The sequence below is a fragment of the Cyprinus carpio genome, chromosome A25 (genome assembly GCF_018340385.1).
Source record: "Cyprinus carpio isolate SPL01 chromosome A25, ASM1834038v1, whole genome shotgun sequence".
In the NCBI taxonomy this organism is placed as follows: Eukaryota; Metazoa; Chordata; class Actinopteri; order Cypriniformes; family Cyprinidae; genus Cyprinus; species Cyprinus carpio.
In genome coordinates, this window is record NC_056596.1 from 16387811 (window position 1) to 16401078 (window position 13268).

The following is a 13268-nucleotide window of genomic DNA, read 5'->3' on the forward strand; positions in this document are numbered from 1 at the left end:
TTAGAATTTCTACATTAAACACAACAGTTAACTCAAGAATTATTTTGAATTGCTGCATTGAATTTGAAGCAACACTTTAACTTGGAACGGTTTTACATTTTCAGCTACATTAAATGACAACTAATGCAAAAACGGTTTTATGAAAAATTTTGAATTGTCACGCTGAATTTAATGCAACAGTTTACCTTCGAAAAATGATTTTGAATCGTTGCCTTGAATGGAATGTAACAGTTTACCTTAGATTCATTTTAAATTTTAATTGTTACACTGAATGGGAGTTAACAATTTTGAAATGTTGATTGAATTGAATGCAACAATTTGCATAAGAATGTATTTACGAATGATTTAAATGAATTTGTTCTGTATGTTACATAATTATGGTCCATTTAATATGACCGAATCCAAAAACCAACGTGCAGAGAGAAATCCCTTTACAACCAGAATACTGTTTAAGGCATTTTAGCATCGAAAACATTGCACGATTGCGTACGTAAACACATTGAATGACGCAAGTGAATGACTTTGTACTCAAGGCAACCACAAGTGCACTGTTTGTGAACCAGAAAAAGCAATTTTACATATATATCTTGGGATAAAGCCTTTTACAATGGCTTAATTTGTTCTGAAATTCATTGTAAATTATGGTATAACATAAAATCATATTGAGGTGTTGAAATCGTATTGTTTGGATAATCAACACCTCAATATGATTTTATGTTATACCATAATTTACAATGAATTTCAGAACTAGACCTATCTGTCTCTTTGTTCTGCAGGCTGAATATAAATAACAGCTGTACAGAAACAAACTGGGTTAGTGGACAATGTTGTCTAAACTGTCTGTGATAAAAGTTTAAATAGCATTTCTGGTGCATGAGTTATATAGCATCAATATCCGGCCAGTCTAAGGTTCAATACCTCAAGGTCAAATACAGGATGGCACAATGGCATCTGCCAATTATTTGATATGCACTGATATGAAAACATGATGCAAGGAGCTGAACATTCACAAATCATGATTTAAGATCATGTTCTTTTATTGATCCGCCCAACATCATAATCTACAGCCTGGTACAAATAGGAACACATATTAGCAGACAAGGGGGTAAAGTCTCACTAAGAAATTCAACTTAAATCTTAAAAAACTAATTCACATCCAAAAAGTGCATTAAGACAACTGACTGAAATGCAACAGGTAAGAATTGTTTTTTTTTTTTTTTTTTTTAAACATTTGCAAAAAATTTACAGTGCATCAGCTTTTCAGTTTTCAAACATTATTAGTCACAAACCAAACTTTGCGTACAGTGAAATGATATACAGTTGTAACGACATTACAATAAATCTGGAACAGCAGATAGTTCCCAAATGCATTGAGATAAATAATAAATTCAGCAAAATAAATGAAATAAAGTTGAAATATGGAGCCATAAGTCATCGCTGGGTGAATCTCACAGAAACTGTCAAGAAATGTCATATTTCACCCCAAAATGAAAGGATGGAATAATAAGTAATATGTTTCATAAAGAAAACTTTTTTTGCATTGTGACAAAGCACATTTTCCCTCAAGTTCTCATTGTAAACAGAAAAAAAAAATGTAAACTATAAAATAAATTTTAAATATCTGATTTGTTTTACTGAATTTAATTTATGCTGCTGTTATTATTATTATTATACTTTTAAATATCCAAAATGTTAGGACTGGATTATTTTTATTACTGCATTACAGTACTGACTTTTTTCTTATTACTTAAATGTGAAATTTGTAGACTAAATGTACTTAATTTGTTTCCAAATTTTTACCTAAATGTACTTAAGATTTTACACAATATAAAAAAAATCTTAATAGTCCTAAATTTATACAGAAAATATATGTATTTTAAGGTGAATTTTTCTGTGAGATTCACACAGTTATAGGAGTATGACAACACTTTGAAACAGTGCCTGAATGAAAACAGGATTTGCTATCCACATTTGAGAGCAATTTCCTCATGCACTTCCTGCAGACGCCACATTTTAAAAGTTATTACTCTGTACGGTTAATAACAGTAGTATCTAAAGCCAAAGACCCAAACGCCTGCCAGTTTAACAAGAGAAGCTCAAATGAAAGAAGAAACATAAAGTCTAAGTCTAATGCTCAGATCTAGTTTTCAAATATTGTACCCGATTTGCATTTTGCCTTTTCCAAATCAAGAAAATAAAATCAGCCGGTTACAGTAGCTAAAACTCTCACAGAAGTGAAATATCTTTAACAGCTGAACTCCCACTGACATACCACAGAGCGATTAGATCCGAGTCTGGCTCAGGTGATCAGAGCTGGAGCGCAGGGTCAGTAAAGGTCACTGAGTCCGGCCGTCTTTCGCGCTTTCTGCATGAGCGCTCGCAGCTGGAACTGTTTTCGGGACAGCAGACGCACATGCTGAGGACAAAAACAAGACGAACGGGGATGTCAAACACAATATTACCAAGAATAGTACAATAAATGCCAAGGGTGTGCCAAAACTTGCATTGTTCTCTGAAAAAAGAGAAATAGAGGGACAAACAGACCTTGAGGAAGACCTCCAGGTCGATGACTCCTCTACGAAGGGCTTCTCCCAGGTAAAAGATGGTGTCCTCTATAGCGTTCTCCTCTGCGTACAGGTTCAGGATCTGTTTGTAGAGCGGGGCTGTTGGGATGATCACGTCGTCAATGTCATTGTTTTCCGACTGGTTCTCCATCTTCTCCAGAGCTTCGCTCAGTTCCTCGTCCTTCTTCTTGAGGAGCTCGATGTTTCTGTCCACCTCAGCCTGAGGGTGCCACAAAATGTCACGTTTCTGATCTCTATGCAGAATTTGGGAAGAACAACCTATAGGGTAATTGCAAATGTTCTTACCACTTCCTGGTCCAGGCGGGACACCATGTCTTCCAGCTTCTGGTGTCCTTTCTTCAGGTCTTCCTCAGTCCTCTTCAGGGCGTCCAGCTCGGCTTGTGCTCTGTCCATCTCCTCCTTCATTCTCCAGCGCAGTTTATCACTCACGGCTGAGATCAGCGATGCTCGGATAGTGTCCTCACCGATGGTACCATCACGACTTGGACCTGCAAGGGGAAGACAGACACCAATTTATTGCCACTGATTTGATGAACTGCAAGCAAAATGGTGAACTAACATAAGATTCACAGTGTTCCACAGTTTTTGCATGTCTTTGGAATTGCCAACATGCTGAATATTCTTGATACATTAGAGATTTTGCTGGTGTTCCTGCAGCTCAAACAAAAGAGCATGACGCCAGCAACACCAAGGTCATGAGTTCAATTCCAAAGGAACACATGAACTAATAAAATGAATACACTGAATGCAATATAAGCTTCTTTGGATGAAAGCATCTGCTAAATGTTCAAATAATATAATTTTTAGTAAATAATTTGAATATTGCAATCATTGTTGCAACTGCATTCACTAGTAGACTAGTTTCACGATCCATCCACGTTTTGGGATTCAAGTCTCACAAATATATTTTGGGGCAAAAATGGCGATAGTTGGTAAAATTGTATAAGCTCAAATCATTCTGTGAAATTAAACAAATCAAACTGTTTCATTACATCAGCTCTCAGAAATGTTCCCCGATGTACCTAATTGGCATTTCCATGTATTAAAATATTTTATTAAAACATGTATGTGAGAAATATTGCTGTTTTTGTTTATTATGCATTGTTATAATAGTATATAATTGTCATTTGAAAACAGTCTACATTTAAAAAAACTATCTATTTGAAAATGTTTTCATGCATTTAAGTATATAAAATATATTTAAATATATAAATATAAATATATTTAAATGTATTCATATTTAAAATAAATATTTATATTTTCACTCTATTGTAAAAAAATAAAATAAAATAATAATAGTCAAAATTATGATCGGAAAAAAATACTGATCGAAAAAAACATTTAAATATGCATTTTTAGCTGTATCACCCAGCCATTTCGCAACAATTTTGTGCACTTTTTCTCATCATTAAATTATGTACCATGCATGCATAAATATATTTATTATACTGGCCAACAACTTTGCATTTACTATTGAGAAACCCCAATTGAAAAACCTATAAAGACTGGTGACTAAGAAAGCATAGGCAAAACAAAAATGTTTTATTTTAATTTACAATGTTCCACTATGACCCCCCCACCCCATATTACATAAGTTGTGCCCCTGAGAACGTCTGCTGTCTGTGAGCAGCTCAGCTGAAATGTGTTAATATCATCTCAGCCATACAGAGACACTCAAGAGTGATTACAGACTCACACGTCCTGCATAGCACCGTAGTTAATGTCATGGTTCAAACCTAAGGATGACAGTTCCCTGAGGACTGAGATCCTCTTGCCTCTCCTGACACTTTTAAATATACCCAGCACCCTCTCTGTTAAACGTGATGAACTGGATGAAGTCCTCTGACCTTTACCAGCTCAGAATCTAGTTACAGGCCCAACCTTTAGAGCAGTCCAACGAGGTCACTGTAAAGCAGGCACACAGCCAGGCTGAAGACCAGAGGTCAGGGTCACGACAGGGCGGAGACAGATGAGTAGAGTGAATATGAAGGGTGGAGTGTCTTCTACTGGGTACTTTTATGAAGCTGACAATAACAATGTGTCTTATCATTCAGGGTAATCTGTGTCTTGTCCAATATGCTTTCCTATTTTAGATCTAGACTCTCAAGACTGCAATACATTCCCAATTCAGATTAACTCCAGTTCATACAGAATGTTGTTAATCCAAATTAACTCTCATTCTCACCTAAAGATGCCAATTCAGATGAACTCACATGAAGACTGAATGCTACTTATTCAAATTAAAGTCCACCGATTCACATTAAGCCAAATTCAGAATAAATGCTGTCAATTCTAATTAATTCAGATTCAATCTGAATGCTTCAGTGTTGTATATTCAGGCATGTTTGTTAATTTAGAGTAACACCGATTCGGACTGAATGTTGCTAATTCAAATGAATTCAGATTTGAACTCAATTCTGCTCTGATTCATATTCAGTGTTGCCAATCCAGATCAACTAAGATTTAGACATAATATTGCTAATTAAGATTGACTCATATTTATATTCAATGCAGCAAATTTAGATGAATTCAGATTCAGATTGACTGTTCCTAATATAATTTCTGAGTAAATGCTACAAATTTAGATTAACTCGGATTCAGACTGAATTTTGCCAATTCAAATGACTTCAGATTTAAACTGAATTCAGCCAATTCAGTTCAGCTCTGATTCAGATCAACTCGTATTCATACTGAATGTTACTCATTTAAATTCAGTGTAGTTGTTATAAATTCAAATTAACGCAGATTCAGATTGAATGTTGCCAATTAAAATGAATTCAGATTCAAACTGAATGCTACCAAGTCAATTCAGCTCTGATTCATATTCAGTGCTGGTAATTCAGATCAACTCAAAATCAGACAGAATGTTGCTAATTAAGACTAACTTACATTCATACTGAATGCAGCAAATTTAGATGATTTCAGACTCAGACTGAAAGTTACAAATATAAAACCAGATTAAATGCTACAAATTTAGATTAACTCAGGTTCAGATTGAATGTTGCCAATTCAAATGAATTCAGATTCAAACTAAATGATACCATTCCAGTTCAGCTCTGATCCAGTGCTGCCAGTTCAGATCAACTCATATTCATACTGAATGCTGTTCATTTAAATTCAGAATAGTTATTATAAATTCAGATAAACTCAGATAAATTTAGAGTAAATGCTACAAATGTAGGATAACTCAGGTGCAGCTTTAATGTTGCCAAATCAAATTAATTCAGATTCAGATGGAATGCTTACAATTGCTCTGATTCAGTCAATTCAGATTAAAACATTACATTAAGACTTAATATTTGTTCATTTAGATTATCCATACTGAATGCATTCGATTTAGATCAACTTGAATTGCTGGCAATTCAAATTAATTCAAATTCAAAATGAATTCTAGCAGTTCAGTTTAATTTTGACTCAGATTCAGCGTTGCGGATTCAGATCAAATTAAAATGCTTTTAATTCAGATTAACTTATTTTATATTAATATTAAATATAACAAATTTATACTAACACTGATTAAAGTTTAAATGTTGCTCATTCAAATTCAGAGTAAATGGTACCAATTCAGATTATTGCAGATTCACAATGAATGCTGGCAGTCTGGTTGAACTGTGATTCACATTCTGTGTTACCAGTTCAGATGAACACACATTCTGACTGAATGTTGCCAGTTCAAATGAATTCAGAATCTTCTTCATCTCAGCTACTTCATGATTCAGATTAACCCAGGTTCAGATTTAATGACTCAGATTCAAACTGAGTACTGCCAATTTAGATCTACACTTTCTCAAACTCAGTTTTGCTGCTTCAAAACTCGGACACAGATGAACTCAGATTTAGACAGAACATTGCACATTCACATCAATACAGATGCAGATTAAATTTTGCCAATTCAGAGGGAAATACAGCAACAAAGAACAAATCTGAAAAATGACGTCTGAAGACTAAACCTGAAACTGAAAAACTTCCAGGATTACTGTGATTTGTGATCATTGTATATGATGTAGTTTAGCTATAAAAAGTCAAAGGCAAACATGCCAACTCACCCACAGTAGTGACAGGAGTCTGGGAAGTGTAATGCGCTGGACCGCCTGTGCCAGGATAAGCATTGCCTCCTGGGTAAGGGTAACCGGGATAACCACTAAAGTGGACACAATTCATTACATAACCAATTAATCACGCTCTGTAATTACAACACAGGTGTTTTCATATCATGAGTGTTGGAAAAATACAAAGAATTTTAATGTTTATTAACTGTTGATTTGGTCAGACTGGTCAGATTTGGTCAGACTGAAGGAGTCATTACCAGGGGTTTGGGTTTGGCCCGTAGGGAGATACTGCTGGCATTCCTGGCATATAGGACTCTGTAATGAGGAGCAGGCATAAAACAAACACTTACATATGCACTGCTGGTGCTGGGAGACCTCTGCTGTTTAAAACAGGCATTACTTTGACAACTGGGAATGGTTCATTGATCATGTAAAGCTTATTTTATATATGAGCAATCTGAGCTAAAAAATTAAGCTGCATAAATATATCTCCAGGTCAAGAAATGCCTGTGTAGTATTGCCAAAACCAAAACAAAAAAAACAAGAAATTATATTTTGCATAAATAAAAAATGAAAGTCTATTTTTAGCACCATTCAAATTTATATATGTATATGTGTTTGTGTGTGTGTGTGTGTGTGTGTGTGTATAACCAAAAGAACAAAAAACAAGAAATTATATTTTGCATAAAAAAAATTAAGTCTAATTTAGTACCATTAAAATATATATATATATACATATATGTGTGTATGTGTGTGTACGCACTACCATATGTAACAGTGTTGTTATTAACTGCAACTGAAATATAAAAAAATATTTTTTTTTCAGTAACCGAATAAAACAAAACATAAATATTGAATTAAAAAACTTAAATTGAAACTTCAATTTAACTGAATATAACTGAAATAAATAATAAAAATATTTTAAGTTGAAGTAGAAACTAAAACTGAAATAAAACAAATAAAAGCTAAACAGAAATATTATGACAAAAGCCATATAAAAAGGACAAAATTACTTACATTTAAAGAAAAATTAAAAAGAAAACTGAAGATCTAAATATAAAAGCTAATTCAAAATATTAATAATTACCATAACATCATATAAGTAATACTAAAATAACATTGATGTATACATAAAAAAAAAAAATAATGCTTAAAGTTTCATTTTCTTTATAAAAATAATATAACTACTTATTTTGAAATTCTTATTTAAAACTCTCTGTCTTTCTTATAAAATTCTTGTCAGTGGTATTGTGAGATTCACACATGAACACAGGGCTTGAAGAGATAAAAGGCTATCCTCACGGTTCGGGGGTCCGGCCGCTTGGAAGGCCTGGTAAGGAGGTTGTGTGGTGGGTCTGGAGAAAACAGGCGGCTCCTCCCCAAACACCACAATCATGACCTGGATGAGCCCGTACAGATCCGACTGAGGCTGATGGGCCAAGACGAAATAAAGTTAAACATTGAGTGAGAGATCCGACCTGTAACAGCTTCCTGATTTCTAATACCAATCACTGGCGAAGTGCGTTTAAAGAGCATAAAGCGTGATCTTTTTTGATAATATATCAGACATTAGAATGAAATCATTTCGTGTGATGGATGGAGTCGTACATGTTTCCACTCGTGCAGGTAGGGCAGGTAGATCTTGCCGTTGGCGTCGATGTGTTTGCCGGTCTTGATCATCATCGCACTGGTGGGCTTCACAAAACATATAGGAGGATTGTAGGGATACGTATCCAGCAGCCACAAGCACACAGGAATATTATACACATTCCCTGAAACAGGAAAGCATGCTTGGTGACATGTTATAATGCTGCCTTCATCTATACACTATGAAGAGTTCTCTAACACACCTCTATAACTGACTGGAACAGTTCCTGTGAGACTCATTAAGTCTCTGGACGATCCGTCATTAAACACTGTGAAGGAGACCGCAGTTAGTCATGAACAACTCAAAGAATTACCTTCCCAGAGACCCGGGGTGAGAGAATCTTACCGTACGCATCCATGACAGGCTTGAGGTCTTTGTACTGAGAGATGACGTTTGTTATCTCCCGGACCGTGAGATCTCTGTATTTGTATTGCTGGAATATAGAAAATAATACATGTATATAAACAACCCAACAAACTGATGCGTCTCCATTATAAAGCCTTATCACAGAGAAATGTCTGAGGATATATTGTATCAACTATCAAACTATTTAAATGTGTATTCAACGATAATATGTTTTATGTCCAAAAAAAAAATTGCTTAAGATATTAAAGTTATTATAAAATATTAATATAATTATTTTGACTTTCAAAAAGTAAAACACTATGAAATCAACAAGTATCATCCAGTATGACAACCATTTCAGTGTATATGAAAAATAACCTGCCTAATACAGTAGATATGAGATTGTTTTCCATTTTTACACAATAATATTAAACCCCCATCATATTCTTAATTCATATGTCATCATAATTCCTAATTTATTATAATAACATACATATGTATCCTCATTTTTAAAGAGTTTAGTTACATAAATATCTGCAAAATTACATATTTTATTTGTTCTTGCTAAAATGAGAAAGGTCTGCATGTGAAAAATATTTAAAAAAAAAAATAACTAGAAAAATGTATAACCACATGACTTGTAAATGAAATTATTATATTTACATAAAATATACATATCAACAAAGAGCCGGCTACTGAATATGAAGCCACTTATTACAGTACATTTAAGTTAATAAAAGCTGAAGTGCTAAATTTTGCATTACTTTAAAATACTTATTTTGTTATTATTTTTATTATTACACAATTATTTTGTTTTGAATAAAATGATTATTATATTATCATCATTATTATTTAAAGCACCAGAACATTGAGAATAAGATGTTTTTTGCAGATCTTTTAGAGCTGCTCCTACAACATCAACCTTTAAAACTGTTTTGCTTCAAAACAGGAAGTTGGATTTTTAAGACTGTAGAATTGTGCATGTTATTAATGTATAACATGAGATTGTTTTACATTTTTACACAATAATATTAAACACCCATCATATTGTTACCCATATTCTTATTTAACAAACAATTCATATGAAAGAATAAACACAATACTGACCTTCAGCATCTTTTTAAGAGCTCCTTCGTTGACTACCGCCATGATTTACTACACAAGTATAAATAAACACACTGAACACTAGAGAAATAACAGAATAAATGCGTGAAATGTGAAATAATCGAGTGTGTCTGAGCTCAGGCCAAGAGTCCGACAGACCCTGAAACACTCGTGTTAACGCCTGCTGTCCGACACAAACACACTCTAAACACCTCAGTAACCCATTAACACGCTCCGAGTAATAGTTACTTAATGAGAAATCAACAAATCTAGGTCAATTCGACCAGCGTTCATCTCGAGAAACATAAACAAGGCGAGCAGCGAGCGTCAATACAGCGGTTTCACTTCCGGTGGGAGTGTGTTTTTTTTTTTTCCAAAATAAAAGTCTGACACGTGGTTTCTGTGAACGTATTTAATTCATATGTCATCATAATTCATTATAATAAAATACATATGTATCCTAATTTTTTAAAGAGTTTATTTTTAATAAAACTCCATGTTTATAGAATTTGAGTGAATATGTTGTGATTGTAATATCCCACTGTGTATATCTGCATATTTACATATTTAGGTAGGTGTTTTTATACAGGTCAATATGAATATATGAAGAAAAAACAAAAAACAAAAAAACTGAGCATTAAACACTAGGAAAACCTTGCTTCATAAACATGTATATTTACATAAAATGTACATAAAATTTGAGTATTAACATTCATGCAGTTCAAATTTAACATTCATTATTATTCTTATTCTTATTATTATTATTAAACAAATGTTTACAGTTTCATGCAAATGTCTACTTTAACAAGAACGCATGTGTACAAACTCACATTGCAAATACATCTAGCAAGCTAACAGATGGTTTCATTATGTTCGGAGAAAGGAAGCTCGTCCTCTCTGTCCAGCGTCACATGTGAGATTTCCTCAACTGAGCGTTTGTGATAAGCAGAACCTGCTCAAAAGAAACATGAATTGTCATTTTACCTAAATATCCACACAAATACACAGAGGCATTTTCTTTAAGACTGCAAAACAATACGGCAGCCGTATCAAAATGCCATGTTTTTCTGTTGCTGTGCAGTGTCGGTACACATTGATAATTGTCAAAACATAAAATCACATCAACCTTTACACTTTATAATATTTCAAATCACCTAAACTAGGTCAACTGCCTGTTTATCCGTTGCCTTGAAGAAATTAGGACATACGAAGGGATTCAGGAGTGAAGCTGCTCTACACAGATATGAAGAGTTATGGGAATGAATAAGAAACTATACTCACATTCTTCTGGGTAAAGACACATACGCAGAGGAGGAACTTCACTAAACACGGCCTTCATAACCTGAATCAAGCTGTGCAGGTCACACTGCGTCTGTAAAAAAAACCCAAAACAAGCAAATCATTTCATGAAAATACAGAAAACTGTAGATGCTTTGTATTGAGGCGGGCCAAAACCATTGCAGCCTGCTCAGGCTGTAGTCTCACATGTCTCCACTCGTCCAGGTAAGGCATCAGGATCTCTCCATAGCTGCTGACGTGTCTGCTGGTCACGATCACCATCTCCGGCGTGGGTTTCACATAGCAGATGGGTGCAGTGCGCGGATAACTTTCCTTCAGCCACAGACTCACTGGGATATTGTAGCGTTTCCCTGAAGCATAACATGTAGAAGTGTTTTGTCTGCTGCATTCTTAGACATATGTAACACTAATAATACCTTTCCGTGTCTTGACCGTGAAACCAAAGTAAAGTCCAGTTATCTTTATGGTGAAACTTACCTTCATAAAACACCTTAATGGTTCCAGTCAAACCGACCAAGGTCCTCGCTGTGCCATCGTTAAAGACTGTGAAGAAATGACAAGAAAAATACAAACCGATTTCCTTAAAGAAATAAGTAAATTCTGTGCACTGTGAACATATTTAAACATACACTTTTAAAAAGGTACAGTGGTTCTTTGTAAAACATTAGGTTTGCACTTTACCAAACTTTTCTTCATATAAAATAACTGACAAATTATTTTAATATCATCAAACCGTACTAAATGTAATATTTTTCATTAAGTTTCTGTGAAGTAATTTATTAATTATATAAATTTCATGTCATACTCTTTATTGTCAGTGTAAAAGTACATTTTATATTACTTTAAAATACTTTTCATATTGTTTAATTATTTAAAATATTGTATTATTATTTTATTTTATTATTTTAAAATGATTATAGAATTCTATGTATTTATTTAAAGCTCCAAAACATTGTTATTTGAGTGAATGTGTTGTGATGCCTGATAGTAATATCTCAGTGTGTGTGTGAATAAATACACACACACACACACACACACACACACACACACACACATATATATATATATATATATATATATATATATATGCGAAATGACATATTTTATTTTTTATTTATATATTTATATATGTATGTGTGTGAAATTTATTTGTAAAATTTAGTGTTTATATATGGAATGAGTTGATTTTTAAACAACTTGACTTGTAAATGAAATTATTATATTTACATAAAATATACATATCAACAAATAGCAGGCTACTGAATAGGAATCCACTTATTACAGTACATTTAAGTTAATAAAAGCTCATTAAGTGCTAAAAGTAATAATTTTGCATTACTTTAAAATACTTATTTTGTTATTTTTATTATTATACAATTATTTTGTGATGAATTAAATGATTATTATATTATCATCATTATTATTTAAAGCACCAGAACATTGAGAATAAGATGTTTTTTGCAGATCTTTTATAGCTTCTCCTACAACATCAACCTTTAAAACTGTTTTGCTTCAAAACAGGAAGTTGGATTTTTAAGACTAGAATTTTGCTTGTTATTTAATGTATAACAGCTAAATAAAACATAAGTAAACCTACAGTTTATATAGAATGCTAACAGATGAAAAGCACTCTGAATGAACTGAACTGCTCACCAAATCTCTCCAGCACTGGCTGAAGGTACTGATGCTGAGACAAAACCGTAGAGATCCCAGACAGAACCTCTCTCCTGTGATTATATGTCTGAAAACACACAAACACACACACACACACACACACACACACATCTTCAGCACATACTCACCTGCAACTCATCATAATGATTTTATATATGTTAATTACACTTTTGAAAGACAAATTGTAAGACATTTCCATAAGACATCCTCTGAATTGTACCCTGGGTAAGATCTTCTTCAGATCACGGACTGGTGTAACTGTCATGACTTCAGATCAAACACAAGTTGACGCAGAGGAAGTGTGCTTTCGCTCCTGAAGACTATCACAACAGGAAGTGTGTGAAGTTCTTAAGAGTCCTCGCTTCAGCCCAATAAACCGTGTTATTGTCAGAAAGAGCCAATAGCGAGATTTACTGTGATGAACTGTGATCTACGAACCAAAGGTCCTTCAGTACAAATAAACCGCACAGAAACATTAGTCTATCTGTAAGACAACAAAAGCATGCAAGGAAGTATTTATTCAGGTCAATGACACAAACACACTTACACTGATAAATAAACTGC

At 33.7% G+C, this 13268-nt stretch overlaps 2 protein-coding genes across 2 annotated transcripts; both read right to left on the bottom strand.

The window, feature by feature from the left end:
* Positions 1-999: 999 nt before the first annotated feature.
* Positions 1000-10093, bottom strand: LOC109062364 (tumor susceptibility gene 101 protein-like). The gene is made up of 10 exons (XM_042715715.1): positions 9735-10093; positions 8628-8715; positions 8485-8550; positions 8243-8406; positions 7937-8063; positions 6892-6949; positions 6632-6726; positions 2871-3073; positions 2545-2784; positions 1000-2416 (listed from the first exon to the last, which is right to left on the bottom strand). The coding sequence occupies exons 1-10, from the start codon at positions 9774-9776 to the stop codon at positions 2327-2329; spliced, it is 1173 nt and encodes a 390-aa protein (XP_042571649.1). The 5' UTR covers positions 9777-10093; the 3' UTR covers positions 1000-2326.
* A 262-nt stretch (positions 10094-10355) lies between these two features.
* LOC109062369 (tumor susceptibility gene 101 protein-like) lies at positions 10356-13085 on the bottom strand. The gene is made up of 6 exons (XM_042715717.1): positions 12925-13085; positions 12684-12771; positions 11508-11573; positions 11217-11380; positions 11013-11103; positions 10356-10683 (listed from the first exon to the last, which is right to left on the bottom strand). The coding sequence occupies exons 1-6, from the start codon at positions 12967-12969 to the stop codon at positions 10583-10585; spliced, it is 555 nt and encodes a 184-aa protein (XP_042571651.1). The 5' UTR covers positions 12970-13085; the 3' UTR covers positions 10356-10582.
* Between the last annotated feature and the right edge of the window lie 183 nt (positions 13086-13268).

Bases quoted from the DNA above. Each gene is read 5' to 3' on its own strand.
- LOC109062364 (XM_042715715.1), bottom strand. From the start codon at position 9,776: ATGGCGGTAGTCAACGAAGGAGCTCTTAAAAAGATGCTGAAG. The intron at 8,551-8,627 runs GTAAGATTCTCT...TCTCCTTCACAG, and splicing joins GCCTGTCATGGATGCGTACG to TGTTTAATGACGGATCGTCC. The intron at 2,785-2,870 runs GTAAGAACATTT...TGGCACCCTCAG, and splicing joins CCCGCCTGGACCAGGAAGTG to GCTGAGGTGGACAGAAACAT.
- LOC109062369 (XM_042715717.1), bottom strand. From the start codon at position 12,969: ATGACAGTTACACCAGTCCGTGATCTGAAGAAGATCTTACCCAGG. The intron at 11,104-11,216 runs GTGAGACTACAG...TTTTTTTTACAG, and splicing joins ACCTGGACGAGTGGAGACAT to ACGCAGTGTGACCTGCACAG. The intron at 10,684-11,012 runs GTGAGTATAGTT...TCTTTTGAGCAG, and splicing joins GTGTCTTTACCCAGAAGAAT to GTTCTGCTTATCACAAACGC.